Source organism: Hemitrygon akajei, chromosome 23 (genome assembly GCF_048418815.1).
Source record: "Hemitrygon akajei chromosome 23, sHemAka1.3, whole genome shotgun sequence".
Classification (NCBI taxonomy): domain Eukaryota; kingdom Metazoa; phylum Chordata; class Chondrichthyes; order Myliobatiformes; family Dasyatidae; genus Hemitrygon; species Hemitrygon akajei.
The window spans coordinates 40,072,755-40,091,730 of NC_133146.1; the positions used below are offsets into that span (position 1 = coordinate 40,072,755).

At 37.6% G+C, this 18,976-nt stretch overlaps 1 protein-coding gene across 5 annotated transcripts in view; it reads left to right on the plus strand.

Annotated features, from left to right (window-relative positions):
- ide (insulin-degrading enzyme) overlaps window positions 1-18,976 on the plus strand; it is a 115,485-nt gene that overhangs the window by 64,364 nt on the left and 32,145 nt on the right. For 3 of the 5 annotated variants that reach the window (XM_073027484.1, XM_073027480.1, XM_073027482.1), the window contains exons 15-20: window positions 654-798; window positions 8,100-8,210; window positions 9,879-9,999; window positions 14,041-14,132; window positions 14,503-14,614; window positions 16,475-16,642. In XM_073027484.1, coding sequence (XP_072883585.1) covers window positions 654-798; window positions 8,100-8,210; window positions 9,879-9,999; window positions 14,041-14,132; window positions 14,503-14,614; window positions 16,475-16,642 — 749 coding nt within the window. Of the gene's footprint in view, window positions 1-653; window positions 799-1,064; window positions 1,210-8,099; window positions 8,211-9,878; window positions 10,000-14,040; window positions 14,133-14,502; window positions 14,615-16,474; window positions 16,643-18,976 lie in introns of all 5 variants that reach the window. The other 2 variants (XM_073027481.1, XM_073027483.1) reach the window with 1 other exon arrangement.

Here is an 18,976-nt window from a genome sequence, read left to right on the forward strand (position 1 = left end):
TATAGAGAATGGCATGAAAATCACAAAAGCATCCAATGTGTGCTAGGTCTGTGGACAAAAACCGTTTGTTAATGAGAGAAATCAGAGGAGAATAGCCAGATTTATTCAAGCTGACAGGAAGAGATCAGAAACTCAAATAACCACACGTTACAACAGTGGTGTGCAGAAGAGCATTTCTGAATCCACAAGACGTCGAACCATGAAGTGGATCGGCTGCAGCAACGGAAAATCACAATCATGCACTCAATGGCCACTTTATTAGCTACAGGTGGTTCTTTATAAAGTGGCCACTGAGCATATAAACCACTTATCTCCTACTTTAACTATATTACACAAAATGAGATGTTGCAATTTAAAATCCAAGGTTATTGAAATGATGAAAATTGGAACATCCTTTGTTTAATTATGCTATTGTCCACATTTTTGTTGCGAGTTGGAAGAAATCATGCTTTGAAACTGTTACCAGTTATTTATGTAATACAGTTAATCCTTTGCATAACACAAAGATTTAGTTATTTGGCGGAATGGAGGAAGATCCAAAATCTTCATTCATCATCTACATGGCTACATTTTCAGGTGATGGTAAATTTGATGGACTTGCAATATTTAAATTTTTAGAAAGAGATTTTAATATCTGGCATATTCTCTTTCAGCCCATTTGCTTATGTGGATCCATTACATTGTAATATGGCCTATTTGTATCTTGAACTGCTGAAAGATTCCCTCAATGAGTATGCATATGCAGCAGAGCTTGCTGGCTTGAACTATGACCTACAAAATACAATCTATGGAATGTATGTAAGTACCCAAATTCAGTGAAACAGCAAAGCTCTCTATCATCCTTAAATTTTTATTTTTGTGTGCACTTTTTTGTTACCTCACTTCAACCTTACCCTCCCCACTATTGATAATTACTCTTCCATCAAGTAAACATTGTATAGCCATGCGGCTGCATATACATACTCTACAGTCATTTTGCTTGAATTGTTGTAATGTCACTTGAATATTAGCTGCTAAGAGGGAGATTGTTGCCACACTTATCATTTTTGTTTTCTTCTCGTTAGTCCCTACATTTATGCTGACCCTCTTCATTGCAACCTGACATATCTCTATATCAGGTTATTGAGGGATGATTTAAAAGAGTATACATATGCAGCACGCCTCACAGGCTTGGTATATACGCTAGTTCCAGCAATGAAATCAATTCTTGTAAGTAGAGCGGGAAGTGGTTCCTGCTTCAGATTAACCAAGCTGCTTGCAGTTTATGCGTGAGTTTTTAATTGCATGTTTAAATTTAATTACCATGCATGAAAGTTGGATTTGTGGTGGATCCACAAATATCCAGCGTGTGCCGAAGATGGAATTTTTAAATATAATCCATGTCACAAACTGTGCTTTGTTAATTCAACTGTCTTTGCATGTAATTTTATATTTCTGGCAAATTTGATATTCTAAATTATTTTTTAATTTAAATGGTTTTAATTTGCATTAATCTGCAACAGTATAAGACTTTTTATCTACACCTGCATTAGTGTATTAAGCAACTGAGAATCATGCAGAAACTGTAAGCCAGTTGACATATTTAGCATGACCACATTTAGCTCCCTAGTTGTCTGGCTTTATTCTAAGTCGCATCCAGTTTTCAACAGATTGGTAGGTATGTTTCCAAGGGTTGATGTGCCTAGGTTCTGTTCTCCAGATATCTTTTAAAGAGACATGTGCCCCGTATTTGTATCTTCAGCTACAATGGGATATATCAAACTACACACAACAGTAGTGGGTAGTAATGTTAGCATTCAGCCTTCACCTCTGCTCTTCCAGCTTTATATAATTTGAACTGTCTTGCAGTATGTCTTACATGAAGATATGAACTGTCTCAACATTTAAATCCTGGTATACTGTAGAAATGAATCACTCAGGCTATGGATGGTTATCATCATTTTGACTAGTTTCCATGCACTTTTATTTTCACTAATTGTAAGTACTAGGATACTTTGAACTCTTTAAACTCTTTTTATTTAAAACATCCTTGTATTATTTCTTGATGTCTGTACTCCTCTGCATACTATAGTGTTTTTTCAAATTTATGCTTCTGTTGTTGTGGTTCTTCCCAAAATGCTATAGCTGGCCCTTATCACATTGACTTGCCACTGTTTACAGTTGTCATTGTTTTCTGTGCTTCTTCAGTTTTTAAACACATTTTTGATTTATCCTCTAGATCTATTTGTCAAAAAATATAGCTGGGGAAACAGAGGATACTGTACTAATACTTGACACGACACTTTCAGCATTCATAAATAATAATCCTCCATCTTTTGCTCCATTTCTTCTCATTAACCCAGTTGAAAAGTATTTACAAAAGAAAAGTAAAATATACAACTTTAGAAAATCCATATAGGACATCCATGTTCATCCCATATCCTTTACCCTTGATTTGTCATATTAAAACCAATTGCTCCATAAATACTTGGTTCACTGCTTTCTTCCATCTTGAAGCTGTGGTATCACAATAAGGTGAACTGTAGGTAATCATGGTTTACCTCCATCATCTGATGGTGTGTTGTTTGTATTCACTTCTGTATTGTTATTCAAATTGACCATTTAAAGCTTTTGCTGCTATGTAACATTTTGTCATTCACAAAACGGCTAACAAAATGTTAACACTGTTGTCCTGATGGATATTTTTGTATTCAAGTTGTTTTCAAAGTTCAAAGTAAATTTATTATTAAAGAATAGTTGCAAGAAAAAATTTATGAACCCTTTGTAGTTACCTGATTTTCTTCATTAATTACTCATGAATGTGGTCCAATCTTCATCCAAGTCACAATAATAGACAAACACAATCTGCCTAAACTAATAACACACAAGTAATTGTACTGCTTCTCATCAATACCGAGTATACCATTTAAGCAACCACACTGCTACGTTTGGAGGAAAAAGGGCCTACCTTTTCATCCTTGGGTTGAAAAAAAATCAAAAAGTCATATCAAAAAGAATTTTTTCAATTTTGAGTCTGTGTTTGATAACGAAATGTAGTTGAATTTCCCAACTCCATATAGAAATTGCAGGTAGTATTTCCATGCCACTCTTATCCAAGTGAGAAGGTCATGGGTTGAGAGGTGATGCTAAAGAAACTGGGGAAATTGCTAGAATGTACCTTATAGATAGAACATCAAAAATGAAATCATTACGTAGGATGTACAAACCCCATTTCCAGAAAAGTTGGGATATTTTCCAAAATGCAATATAAACAAAAATCTGTGATATGTTAATTCACATGAACGTTTATTTAACTGACAAAAGTACAAAGAAAAGATTTTTCAATAGTTTTACTGACCAACTTAATTGTATTTTGTAAATATACACAAATTTAGAATTTGATGGCTGCAACACACTCAACAAAAGTTGGGACAGAGTTAAAATAAGATTGAAAAGTGCACAGAATATTCAAGTAACACCAGTTTGGAAGACTCCACATTAAGCAGGCTAATTGGTAGCAGGTGAGGTATCATGACGGGGTATAAAAGTAGCGTCCATCAAAGGCTCAGTCTTTGCAAGCAAGGATGGGTCGTGGCTCACCCCTTTGTGCCAAAATTCGTGAGAGAATTGTTAGTCAGTTCAAAAGGAACATTTCTCAACGTAAGATTGCAGAGAATTTAGGTCTTTCAACATCTATAGTACATAATATTGTGAAAAGATTCAGAGAATTCAGAGACATCTCAGTGCGTAAAGGGCAAGGTCAGAAACCACTGTTGAATGCGCGTGATCTTCGAGTCCTCAGACGGCACTGCCTAAGAAACGGTCATGCTACTGTGACAATTATAGCCACCTGGGCTTGGGAGTACTTCGGAAAACCATTGTCACTTAACACAGTCCGTCGCTGCATCCAGAAATGCAACTTGAAACTATTACACAAGGAGGAAGCCATACGTCAACTCTATGCAGAAACACCGGCAAGTTCTCTGGGCCCGAGCTCATCTCAGATGGACCGAAAGACTGTGGAACAGTGTGCTGTGGTCAGATGAGTCCACATTTCAGCTAGTTTTCGGGAAAAACAGGCATTGAGTTCTCCGTGCCAAAGATGAAAACGGCCATCCAGATTGTTATCAGCGAAAGGTGCAAAAGCCAGCATCTGTGATGGTATGGGGGTGCATCAGTGCCCACGGCATGGGTGAGTTGCATGTATGTGAAGGTACCATTGACTCTGAGGCGTATATTAGGATTTTAGAGAGACATATGTTGCCATCAAGGTGACGTCTCTTCACGGGATGTCCATGCTTATTTCAGCAGGACAATGCCAGACCACATTCTGCACGGCCTACAACAGCATGGCTTTGTAGACACAGAGTTTGTGTGCTTAACTGGCCTGCTGCCAGTCCGGATCTATCTCCTATTGAAAATGTATGGCGCATCATGAAGAGGAGAATCAGACAACAGAGACCACGGACTGTTGAGCAGCTGAAGTCTTATATCAGGCAAGAATGGACAAAATTTCCAATTGCAAATGTACTACAATTAGTATTCTCAGTTCCAAAACAATTAAAAAGTGTTATTAAAAGGAAAGGTGATGTAACACAATGGTAAACATGTCTCTGTCCCAACTTTTGTTGAGTATGTTGCAGCCATCAAATTCTAAATTTGTGTATATTTACAAAATACAATTAAGCTGGTCAGTAAAACTATTGAAAATCTTTTCTTTGTACTTTTGTCAGTTAAATAAAAAGGTTCACGTGAATTAACATCACAGATTTTTGTTTTTAATGCATTTTGGAAAATATCCCAACTTTTCTGGAAATGGGGTTTGTACTTATACAGCCTGCTTTATACTCAATAACATGGATCTGTTTCTTGACAAATGGACAAATTTCCAAACATTCCTTTTTTGTGCAGCAAAGGTGATCTTGGAAATTGTAGGGCAAATCGTATCTTACAGAATTGCGAGTCCATTATAATTTTAGTCAAGTTGTTACTCAAAATATATTGTTAATGGAGAATTTCAGACGTTTCTTTTATTCAGATTATGAGATTATGTCATTGCTGGTAGGACCTGCGTAAATTGTCATTTTTTAATTGATTTTTGTAAAGATGATGGTGAGGAACCATGGAACTTCGTGGTTCTCTTTTGTTAATTGTTGCATCGGGAGTCCAGGTCTTTAACCTATCGTGAGGGAACTCGGATATATTTCTAACTGGGGATTGTGTTTGACATCAAGAATCTATGTGGCATTATACCCTTGCCTTTTGTGCCTTGTAGATTTTGCCTTTGTGAAGCACTTGTCAGCTCATGCATCAGCATTGTATAGATCTTGTTGCATGTAAGCATGGATTACTTCATTTCTGCGGAATTACCTGTGGATCTGAACATGATTTCTATTTCTGTGCTAATGAGATTTAAAAAAAGGTGAAATGGTTGGGCCTTTGACACTACCCTAAGGAACTCTATTGTGTGCATTATGATAGAGCATTTTCCTCTCGATTCCCACTGACTTCAGTTTTCCCCGATGACTTTGACACCACGCTCAAATGCTGGCTTGAAGTAATGCATGGCCCCTGACCTCGCTTTCATAATTGGGCTGTTAAATACTCTATATATTTGACTATGGCTGAACTGGAGCTGAGTGATCTTGATTTCTTCCAAACTTGGAATTGTTGAGTGAATGAGAGTAGATTGATCTTGTAGTCAGATTAGTCAGACCAGATGAATCCTTATTTTTTTTGTATAGGATGTATCAGCACAGTTTGCTGTTTTGCTGGGTAGTTGCCATTACTGCATCTTGGCTGGAGGCATGGCTATATTTATTGCAGAAGTCTTCAGCACTACAAATGTAATGTTGTCCAGTAGTCCTATATATATATATATATATATATATATATATAGAGAGAGAGAGAGAGAGAGAGAGAGAACTGTACAAAAGTCTTAAACACTGAAGGCCAGCGTATGTGATGGTGGCAATCCCGAGGAAAGCTGAGCTTGATTATCCTCTCCGTCATTCTGGCTGAAGCTGGCTACAAATCTTCAGCCCTGCCTTTGGCAGTTGTGTGCTTTCCCGTTAAATTAAGACTGAGAAGCCTTCTTGGATACTATTTTTCTCATTAGTTGTTACCTGTTTGTTGCCATTGTGATTGTAAAAATGAAATTTTGATATGAGCAGTTGCTTCTGGGGTTGTTTAGCTCTGTATCTGGAATTCTTTTTCTGATAGTCAGCATACATGCATACCTCAAGATGGAAATGATCATCAACGGCCAATTGATGTGAATATTTCTTTCCTTTTTACAGTCAAGTCAGGATGTCAGCCAGGTTTTATTGTGTACGTGATTGAAACTGGTTTAGATGAATTAAAGATGGGATTGGCATTTTATATTTATTTGTGAACTTCCTCATTTTGACCTTTTGATGGGATGTGGGTAATTAATGAAGCAGCTTAAAAAGTTTGGCTTTAAAACATTACCTTGAGGAACCTTGAATTTCAGAAACAATTATTGTAGATCCTTTCTGGAACAAACAACCAAGGATTATAATGAAGGAGACCAGTATCTTGGCTGAATAGCATGATTTTGTGTGTGTATTTATTCAAGGAATCTGTGACATAGTTCTCCCAACATAAGCATGTCTGTATCAGTTAGAGGTGAAATTTTTGAAGCTGTCTACACAAATTGTATTTATTGATTTTGAGTCCACTGTCTAGTTTAGTGCTAGATAGTTTAAAATGTTTGGTATTATTGAGAGAATTGATGGATCACTTTAGAGGGCATTTGAAAAGCAATCACATTGCTCAAGGTCTGAAGTCAAAACAGAAATCAGACTGGTTAAATATGAAATAGCTCCCCTCTTTTATTTCTGGAACAAACTAATTGTTTGACACCCCTGTCGTGACTGGAATTTATATTAATATAAATGGAGGAAACTCAGAATGCATGGTTTGAATTCTTAACAACAGTGTATTTTCAGCCTCAATGGTTATTTCCAAAAAGCCCATTCAAAAAGTGTCTTTGAATAACATTGTTTATGGTTTAAATACTACCTTTTGATCTGAAATGAATAAAGTTTCTGATATTCTTGGATACTTTGCGATTTAGAATTACCGATTATTTTTCCTCAGCTTTGAATAAAAGCTTTCCTCACTTCATTATTTTGTGCAATTTGACAAACTTCAGGCATGTTCATCTAATTCGATTTTGTGATATTTTCAGTGTTACTAAAGAGACAATCCTAATGTAATTCTGCTTCATTTATTTTAAGAGGAAATTATAAGTAAGATTACAAAACAACATTTGTGTTGCAATCCTCTTGTGGTACTATAGGAGCTGAAGAAATTGGGTAGGTTATAATCAATTGACATTTGTAATATTGGTAACAACAATCTGCTTGGAGAATTTGTTATTCAAGGGATCAGGTAAAGCAAAAGGGGTAAAGGAAACTAGCATTGTTTGGTGTGATTAGTTGAACATACCCTACAATATAACTTTTGTTAGAGATTTTGAGGTGAGATGCTATGTGCCATAGAGTCATATCTGGTAGAGCTGCTGTCTTGCATCACCAGCATCCCTGGTCATGTTATCTTGTAACATCTCTGTGATGTTTGCATATTCCATCTGTGACTGTGTGGGATTCTTTTTGGTTGCTGCTATTTCCTCTTATGTTTCAAGGATGTGGAGGTTGGTAGTTCAGTTGTCTTCTGTAAATTACCTTAAGTTTGAGGTGAGTGATAGAACCAAGAGAAATTCATTTAGAATAAAGAGAACATAAAATAATGTCAGGGCAAATGGTTGACACAGACTCAATGTGCTGAAGGGCCTGTTCCTGTTTATTCAACTCTATCAAAAGAAAGCAAAGCTTCTGTTCCATTTAGTTTGGTCACATGAATTTTATGCTTTTTAAGTAGAATTTGAAATCTAACATGGTTACAGGTGCATTTCAGGCCATAACTTATAACCTTAAAAATGTCTTCTAATTATATAAATGAGAATAGATTTAAATGTTTTGCACAAATAACTGGAAAAACTGCTGGGTATATATACTGAGCTTTTAGAATATTTTTGAATGTTAGCTGTTTGTTATTTATTGCTTGAAAAATCTCAATTATGTACTTGCCAACAGCTGTCTGTGAAAGGGTATAATGACAAGCAGCACATAATTCTTAAGAAGATAATAGAGAAGATGGCTACCTTTGAAATTGATGAGAAGCGATTCGAAATAATCAAAGAAGCAGTAAGTTGGCATTCATCAACTAACTTGTCGTTATTGTGAACAATCATTTATTTGTAATACTTGTTTAAAAAATTAAATTTAAAATGATACAGAACAGCCAAAGAGGAGTATGCATGAGAGATTTACTTAAAGCAGGTGTTCCCAAATTTTTATATGCTATGGACCCCCTATCATTAACTTGGGGGGGGGGCTGTGGACACCAGTTTGGGTACTATCTATTCTTTTAGGATGAATTGAAAGGGTAATAGAGCATTTGTGTCATGAAATTTGAATTCAGCCTAGAGGAAAGGAATGCACAGAAATTAAATATGAGATTCCATTTATTGGTAGATCTGCGGTTATTTTATAAGAAATGTGAACTATCTGCAGAAGAGTATAATCCATACTGACATCTATGTTTATAAATTGTCAAAGGAAAGTTTAGTCGAAAGCAACTAGGTGTATATAATGATATACGTAATGAGTGTCTTCTAATTTCTCTTTTGTAAATCAAAGTTGGAATATGCAAAATTTCAGCGCAGAGACCTGCCCAATGGCTGCCTCAAGGTGCCTAGAGACTTGGGTTCAATCTCCTATAAATATTTTCTATATTATTTTGTAAGTGATACAGTAGGCTTCTGTGCACATCATTAGCAAAAGTGAGAATGTACAAAATTGGAGACTCCCCTGTGATTTGGGTTGTACATGCTGATTGGTTTCAAGAAACAGATGCATAAGCATTCTTGTCGTAACACAATAAAGAGACTAAGTAGGATGAGATAGGAATATATAAAGAGGTATACTTAATTAAGTGAGTGGAGAAAATATGAGGTCATCTGCTTTGGACCCAAAGTGGAAATGAATTTTTGAATAATTAGGAATCGCTGAGGAACAAGGTTTGTGGGTCGACATAAGGCTGAAAGATCTGTATTGTGTTGTACTGTTGTATGTTCTAAAGATGTCCAGCAGCCTAAGAGCATCAATCATTATAACCTTAAAAACATTTACCAAAAAAAGATTTTATTGAATGATTTGATCTTTATTATAATGTGATGGAGCGATGGTAAAGGATGTCAAGCATTTTTTTTTAAATATCGTTTTGTTGGGCCTATATTTCTGAGAATCACATCTTACAATATATTAGCATTAGATAATAAGCAGTGCAAATTTACCAAGATGCAAATTGTTTGTGATTTTTAACTTTCCCTATTGCATTTATTGTGGAATTCAGCTTCATCTGCAATTGTTGTTTCCTTAAATAGAAAAAAAACTTCTGATTTTGTCTTGTCAAGTGCTAATCTATGTCCATCTTGCAGACTCAGTAATTTAAAAATATCTGTAAACTGGTTAGATGGAGTTAAGATAAATCAAAGATAATTTGTTTAAATGCTATTCGAGTATTGTTTAATATTGTAACTTGTTTGATTTTATAACTTTGTGTAGCTATTAAACTCTCTGTACTTCCAAGTTCTAGTGACAGTATAACATGTAGTATCTGAAAGTATGCTCTACCCCACTTGTACAACGTAATGTTTATTTGAACTATGTTTTCACAATTAATTTTGATAACACAGTATTTCAGGTATGATGTACTGCTCAGTAAATGAAGACCATATTAAAACTATCTTTAGAGATAGTCAGCAATACTGGGTTGGCTGGGGGTTAGTGACTGTTCTTTATTTCTTTTAGTATATGCGATCTCTGAATAATTTTAGAGCAGAGCAGCCTCATCAGCATGCAATGTATTATCTCAGACTGCTAATGACTGAGGTGGCATGGACCAAAGAGGAGCTTAAGGAAGCATTGGAAGGTAGGTTCTTGGTAATGTGAATATTATGCATAAATGAGAAACAAAAGATCAACTTTTGGAATTAAGTTTATTTTAAAGCAGCATTGTGCAACGTAACTAAGGGGTAGCAATAGTAATTATGATTGTATGCTCATCGGGATAAAACACCTACACCCATTGTAGTACACAGGATCTGCATGCAAGGACTGTGGCTTTGTGTAATGGGCCAAATTTAGAGTAAAGCTGTACTTTGTTCCAACAACATACCTTAACATCAATTTCAGAAGCATGCTCCTTGTTGCATTTTATGACTTCTCTTTCACCCCATGCCAACACTTGTCACCCCATACCTGTCCACTATTGGATATGCATAAGGTGATCAAATTTCTCAATGTTGCCTGCTTGCTGGGGATTTTCAGTCAACTTCTTAAAATCTAATTTTGGGTGAACATCCAAAATCAAATGCCTATTACTTCACTGGTATTTAGGGCAGCAATGAAGGTCCTCCATGCAAGTGGAACAAGTGCTGACCCTGCCCCTATATGTCCTCCCGCACTGCCATTCAGGGCCCCAAACTATCCTTCCAGGTGAGGCATCACTTCTCCTGTGAGTCTTTTGGGGTCATCTTCTGTATCTGGAGCTCCTGGTGTGGCCTCCTGTACATCGGTAAGACTTGACGTAGATTGGGAGACTGCTTTGTCAAGCACATACACTCCGTCCGCCAGAAAAAGTGGGATCTCCCGATGGCCATCCACTTCAATTCTACTTCCCATTTCCATTCCGTCAAGTCAGCCCATGGCCTCCTCTACTGCTCCGATGAAGCCACACTCAGGTTGGAGGAGCAACACCTTGGTTAGCCTCCAACCTGATGGCATGAACATCGATTTTTCAAATTTCCCCATCCCCTTTTCCCTCTCTTACCTTATCTTCCTTGCCTGCCCATCATATCCCGCTGGTGCTCCTCCCCCTTCCCTTTCTTCCATGATCTTCTACTGTCTCCCATCTGATTCCCCCTTCTCCAGTTCTTCATCTCTTTCGTCTATCAGTTTCCCAGCTCTTTACTTCACCACCCCTCCGTTTCACCTATCACTAACGATCTTGTACTTCTTTTTTCCCTCTCACCACCTTCTTAATCTAAATTCTCATCTTTTTTTCCCCAGACCCTTGATGAAGGATCTCAGCCTGAAACGTCGACTGTTTACTCTTTTCCGTAGATGCTGCCTAGCCTGCTGAGTTCCTCTAGCATTTTGTGTTTGTTCCTCTATCTCTGTCTGTCCTTAGCTACCTTCTCTGTTGTGCTCCAGGTGTGGTTCAGGATCCTCATTTCTGCCTCTGGTATGGCACCAAGTTGGCTTTGGCCTGCTGTGTTTCCTCTGCCCTTCAGGAGTTCAGTAAGCTTGGAGATGGCCTTTCTTCTCATTACAGTCCATCTCCGAAGTTTCCTCATGATTGTGGCCATATCCTATTGGTGACACTGAAGGAATAGGGCGTGGTTGGAGATCTTTCTTGGCCAGAAAATAAGAAGGATCTTCCAGGGGCTCATGGTGTGGAATAACGACAGCTTGGCAAGGTGTTCTCTGTCGTGCACCAGTGTTCTGACCTGTATAAGAGTGTAGACAGAACACGGCTCTGGTACAGCTTCACTTGGGTGTGGACGCTGTACTTGATTAACCTCCATATGTTGAAGCACTTCTCAATGCTTTTCTTCAAAATGATAGTTACACCATCATGATGCTGACCATCTTCCCTTCCTGAGTATAAAACTGTTTCACCAGTTGCTGCCTTTAGTCTGCCAGACCCCGTTCATCCTTTTTACTGACACCCAGTATATTTCTGCAGCTATTTGTGCTAGCTTGCCAATGTTGTACATGGTATGTACATTCCAAAAAACAATTTTGTTCTTGAGCTTGGCAGTGAGCTTCTTTCATCATGCCGGTAGCTTCCTCTCAGTTTTCGCTACTGTCATGCAAATCCCGGATGAAGACTCAGGAATACCGTCACACATACTCAGAGATTCATTGCTGTTTCCATAACAAAATTTTTTTAGACCAGTCAGGGCTGTTAGCCCGAACCTGCTGGACCAGTGGAGCACTCTTAGTCTGGCCTTTACCCTTTGACTTGTTTGGCATGAGTGACTCTACCAGTAGTCAAAGCACAAAGCCTTGGCTCCAGGCACACAAACCTCAAAATCCTATGGCAAGATTGTGGTCCACTTGGAGGATTTAATCTTGAGTGAAGGAGGTGGAATACCAGTCCCGTGCTGTCCTATTCCTCAGTTATACAGTACCTGACAACAGTTAGAAATCAATGCCATTTCCCCATGTAGACAGTGAACACAAAGGGACTTGTGAACCCCTAATCTGTCTTTAAATTATACGCCTGTCCCAAGGTAAAACACATGAGCGATATTCCAGTGAGCCAGGTCTCTATAAAATGAATGCTGATGAAGAAGCTCCTTTTAAGTGAAAAGTACATTAGGAAATTGTGCTAGGACTTCAGTGCAGCAATATTCCTGACCCTTTAGTGAGGGAATATTGTTGATGAAGTAGTTGAGTATGATTTGATCCTGGACCAGCAACCATGGACTTAACCACTTTGACATTCTTGACACCTACAAGTTGGCAGAGGTTACTATTTTTGAGTTCTACAAGTAACCAACTACCGTAGATTCCGGATTATAAGCCGCTACTTTTTTCCCACATTTTGAACAGCTTTGAACTCTGCGGCCTATAATCCAGAGCGGCTAATACGTGTTTTTTTTTCATGCCGCCTCGTAAACATTTTGCCTCGTAACAGTAGACCAATAAAATTGATGAGTAGTTCACAGAGGTCCAATGAAATTGTACGATAAATCAAGCGCACTTTCACAATTAAATTATTGTAAATCAGTCATTTGTACTCACCCTCATCAACATGGAAAATACTCGAAGAAAAGCAAGACCCGAGCGCGTCAGACCCGATTAGACCCGATCGCATTGCGCAAGCGCGTCAGACCCGATTAGACCCGATCGCATTGCGCAAGCGCGTCAGACCCGATTAGACCCAATCGCATTGCGCAAGCGCGTCAGACCCGATTAGACCCGATCGCAATGCGCAAGCGCGTCAGACCCGATTAGACCCGATCGCATTGCGCAAGCGCGTCAGACCCGATTAGACCCGATCGCATTGCGCAAGCGCGTCAGACCCGATTAGACCCGAGCGAAAACGCTGCTTTTAAGTTAAAGTCGATCAATAACTTTTCCTGGTAGGCTGCAGTATATATATTTTTACCAGTCGCTAGGAGATATTGGAATGTTCGTGCTGTTCAGTAAAAAAGTATATGCAACGTAATTTGTGTTACCAATACGTATGTATATTTAAAAGTAGCGGTGCGGCCTAAAATCCGGTGCGGCCTTTACAATTAAAAAATTGATTTTATTTCTAAAATTAGAGCCTGCGGCTTTTAATCAGGTGCGCTCTGTAGTCCGGAATCTACGGTAGTTAAATTACCATGTCTTACAATATATTTCTCCAATTGTCATTTTGTGATCCCCATCTGCCCTAGAGCATATTACACATTTTTACAGATATTCAAACATAATTGTAATTTTTGATATAGTTTACTATGAGTCTCCGATAAGTTTATGTGCTCTTGAAGCAATAACTAAATCAGTAGCTTAAACCACTTAATTTCTGATTAAAGTAAATCACCATTTATTTAGTTCTACTTTTGTTTGAGAATTTCAGTACTAATGCCACAGCATTATTACAGATTTTGTTACTTGTGTTGTTTCTTTCTGTGAGATTCCATAAAATGCTTTTACTTTTGCTGGTTGGGCTTGATGTTCTGTGCTGCCTCTGAATCTGGGTGAAGTGATGTATGAATCCAATACCATGTGAATAAAAGACAAAAGTCAAGTAAATCTGACTAAAATAAATTCACCTAGATTCACAATATTTACCTATTCTCACTTTCCTGGTAGAGCACTTAAAGGCATTCTAGTATGCTACATTAGTACTCTGCAGCAATAATGTAATTTTTTAATAATGCAATTGATTTAATTATTTATAATTCTGTTCTAGATGTTACTCTCCTTCGTCTCAAGGCATTTATACCTCAACTATTATCAAGACTGCACATTGAAGCTCTTCTCCATGGCAATATTACCAAACAGGTTATTCAGTCACTTTGTCAAGTGAACTAAAAATACAGCTAGTTGTTGCTAAGTTATTAATGCTCTTGGATCTTATAGAAAATGTTGTCACTGAAGTTCACCAGCTTTTTCATAATTTTGAATATTTGCAGTCTTAAATCAAAAGGCACATTCGCTGAATATTTAATAGCAAGAGAATAGTCCCCGATTAAACAAAATTTAAATATGCAAGGATAAAATTAATAAAGTTATGCAATTCTTTGGTTTATTTCAAGAATCTGTAATTTTTAGGAATAAATCTTTCACTGAAATTTACTAAAATAAAACCTGCACAAACTTGATAATCTATGCTCTGCAGATTTTGTATTTAATTTAACATTCCTCATTCCAGACTTCTCTGAGTATTATACAGATGGTCGAAGACACACTGATTCAGCATGCTCATACTAAGCCTCTTCTTCCAAGTCAACTTACCCGATACAGAGAAGTGCAGCTGCCTGACCGTACGTTAAACTAGTAATCTGTTCATACCTTTTTGCTTGATCATTTGTATGTCCTGAAATTCTCTCCTATGTTTATTTGTGATAGTCGGATTCAAAATTGCAGTGCCTTTAAGGTAGCAAGTTAGGCTTCAGAATAATAATTAAAAGGACTTTTTCAGGATATGGTTTTTTAAATAACCTTGTGTTAGCCACACCAGCAGAATCATAACCAGCACAATTTCAAGCCAGTTTTCATTCTTTTATTCATTTTTAATACAGGCAGTAATTATGAAGGTTATACTAAAAACTTCTGTTTGGGTTACATACACTATATTCAGCAATATGCTTCCTATAATTTCTTCAAGTAATTTTTGAATTGTTGTTTCTTATTCTTTCAGGGAGGTGAGGCAGGGGTGGGAACCAGAGCAGTAGGTCAGTGAGTAGAGAGGTTGAAGAGAAGGTAGAGGTTAGGTCATAAATCTGAAAGCAAGACTCACCAGGACCAGGTTAATGAACGTGGTGGGGCTGATGGGCTGGCATACATTCATTTCAATGTGAGGATTATTACAGGTAAAGCAGACAGACCTAGGGCATGATTAGTACATTGAACTATGAAGCTGCAGCCATTACGGACACATAGCTGAAGGAAGGGCAGGACTGGCAGCTCAACATTCCTGGATTGATTGCCAAGGGAGAATTGCTTATTTGGGAATCCTGTGATTTATTAACTGCAGCATTTTTTTAAAAAATTAAATGTTTAAAATTTGAACACATCAACATGATAAAGTATCAAATGATGTTTAAAAAGTTAGATTTCTTGTCCATCACTTTTAAGGATGGAAAGATAGACCTTAATTTGCTGTGATGGAATCCATTTTGATATGTGTATTCCCCCTGCAAATGTTAAGAAATCTGGATGTGTTAATTTGAAATTAAGATAGAGCAAAAGGTTATATGACCTCATTGGCCGGTTTAATGACCTCTGAATGCCCTCATGCACTCTTTTTCCCAATGAAGTACTTTTGAAATTTAGTCACTGTAATTATGTAAGCAACATACCAGCAATGTCCCACAATTAGCAGTGTGGTAATGATCTGATAAAATGTATTAGTGATGTTATTGACTAATTAATATTGACCAGTTAATTGAGGTGACTCCTTTGCCCTTCAGAATAGTACCATGAGATCTTTTTTGTCTATGGAAAGCCACAGGTAAGACCTTGGATTTAGCACCTCACTGGACATATGACATCTCTGACACTGAGGGAATGTTGTACATATGCATTGATTCGTCAAGCTAGATTTTTGTATTCTGTTTCTGGAGGGGTAATTGAACCAAAACCTTTGTGCATCAATTTTGTGCATTAATATGCAAGACTGAGCCAAATGCAGAGTATTTTTAAGGCTGTTTCAGATATCTTAAGACTTCCTACAAAGTAAACAATACCATCTGAGCTTATTTTTGGCTTTTCTAATCTAGTATGTAGAACTATCCTTTTTTTCTTACAGTTAAACATATTAATGTTAAGTGTTTTTGCTGCTAGTGTCTTTTTGGAAAAACGAAGCTTGCAATTCAATTCTTAGGTTAATGCTAAAAATTCTTTTGTATAATTAAGAATGATATAAGTACGATTTCCTTAAAAACAAGCTTTCAGATGTTGTTACAAACATAATTGCTCTGTTCTTAAAAGATAGTTTATAAAAGGGAAGCATTGTATCAGTATGTTGCTAATTAGTGGGACTTGAAAGATTGCTAATGTCAGTTTGGATTGGGTGTGGGTCTATTCATCAGGGTTGTAATGAAGTAATATGAACTAGGATGCTAAGGGAATAGTCTGCTGACTAACCCCAAGATTGCTTTTGTCCTATGCACCATGTATAGGGGGATGGTTTGTGTACCAGCAGAGAAATGAGGTCCACAACAACTGTGGGATTGAAATCTACTACCAGACAGACATGCAAAACACCCATGAAAATATGCTGTTGGAGCTTTTCTGTCAAATTATATCAGAGCCATGTTTCAACACACTACGGACCAAAGAACAGTTGGGTGAGTCAAATAACTCGAATATAAGATGAAGCTCATGACTGGCTCAATGAGCATGATGATAATGTTGTAGGAGTTTATCTGAAAGTTTAAGAACATTTTGCTGTTAATTTTGAAGCTGAATCCTTCAGTAATATGGAAACTTCATTGTATTTTCAGTATGTGAACATATCAGGAGTTTCAAAGTTCAGCTTATGAATGTTTTCTGCTGTTTTGACATTTATACTTATAATAAATTTTGGTTTATCAGTACTGTTACTAGTGTTGTTATGTTTTCACTACAAGCCATTTAAAGTTACTGTCCTACAGTCAAGGTTTGCTAAGGGTACCAATGACCTTTTTGAACACAGTCTTAAGTTAATGGTCATCCTCTGTAAGGGGGACTTCTATGAACAAATGGATGGAATGGCCATGGGATCACCCTTGTGACTGGCTATTCCTAATTTCTACATGGAGGGCTTTGAGGAGAGGGCTCTTACACTCCAAATACTTCAGAAATGACAATGACACCTTTGTAGTGTGGCCTCATGGACTCCAGGCACTCCAACAGTTCCACAACCATCTGAACAGCGTACATTGAAACATTCAATTTACAATGGAGATGGAGAAGAATGGTTGCCTCCCGTTCCTGGACATTTTCATATTACAGAAACTGGACTATGCACAACATTCCTACAGAATGGCTACAAGCTGAAGGAAAGTAATTGGGTCCTTAAAAGGGCTGACACAAAAAGGCCTGGAAACCTAACAATGAGGAGAAACCTGTCACTACCGCCTGTCTTCCCTTTTTTCCATGGATCCTTTCAAAACAGGATAGTAAGTCGGAGAATTTAGCACTCTGGTAATAGGCCCTGTGGGTACCCTCCTTAGGGAGTCTTGGTGGTACAGTCACCTGAGGGCTGCGGGCAGTCTGGATTTTTTTCAGTAAAGCGCATATTGCTAATCTCTACGTGGAGGACTTTGAAAGGGAATAGACTTAAAGGAGTTTAATGTTTTTCGTAGCTTAGAAATTCCAGCTTTATGGGCGAGAAGCTATAAAAGATCTCTTCATCTGTAGGTTGCAACATTTTTATTTCTTTGGCTTCAGAGCTGGTGAACAGTTTGGCAGGGTGTTCAGAACAGTTGCTCTCTCAAGGAAGCCAGTAGGCATGGAAGAAGAAAATGGTGTGAGCATTGGTGCTGGATGTTCTCCCTTTGGCTTCATTGTATCCTCCAAAAATTTGGAAAAGCAGGAACACTCAAAAATGATATATCGGGGGGATGTCACATGATGACGTAGGATCGAGACGTTGGGAATCCAGCTCCCTCGTAAAAAGTAATGAAATAGGGTTTAAATGAAGAAGCGTTAACAAATACCTACTAGAAACTATTTATAAGCAACTCAGGATTATCTTTTGATATGGCTCCTAAACTGAAACAGAAGAAAGCTACTACTTCGAAGACTGCGCAAATCGGCGGAGAAAAAGACCTAACCGTATCGGCAAAGCCTCGGACTCAAGTTGGATCTCCTCCCGGCGAAGTGCATGGCACTTCTGATGATGCGGGACAGGAAGTTGCAGTAATGTCGGCGGTCTCTAAGAAGAAACGGCAAGAACAACGCATGCGCGAAAGTATGCATGAACAGATATTAACAAATCTACAAATCCCAACTACGGCTGGAAGTGAAATTGGAAGTGAATCGGAAGTAGAATCAGACTCTTTGGGAAGTTCAGAGGAAGAAGAAAAAGAAAAGAAGGAAGAGATTAAAGGAGACATAAAAGATATCCTGATCTATATGATGAATGAATTAAAAGCTATAAGAACAGATATAAGAAGGATGCAGAATACACTCGATAATGTGGTGGAAAAACAAAAGAAGATGGATAATAAAGTTAAAGAGATGGAAGTAAAAGTGGAAGAAAACACTGAAAGAATAGATAAGATAGAAAACAATAATCTTGCCTGGACAATAGAAAGAAAACGGATGTTGGAAAAAATGGATGCGCTTGAGAACTCTAGTAGACGAAATAATATTAAAATTGTTGGTCTTATGGAAGGTACAGAGGGAGAAAATCCAATAAAATTCTTTCAAGAATGGATTCCGAGAATTTTGGAAATGAAAGAAGGAAGTCAAGTAATTGAAATTGAAAGAGCACATAGAGCTTTACGACCAAGACCTCAACAAGATCAAAATCCAAGATCAATTTTGATAAAATGCTTAAGGTACCAAGATAAAGAAATGATCTTGAAGGCGGCTACTCAAGGTGCTAAAAAGAGAAATGGGCCATTGATAATAGAAGAGAAAAGAGTTTTTTTTAATCCAGACATAAGTTACAATCTTCTGAAGAGGCGGAAGGA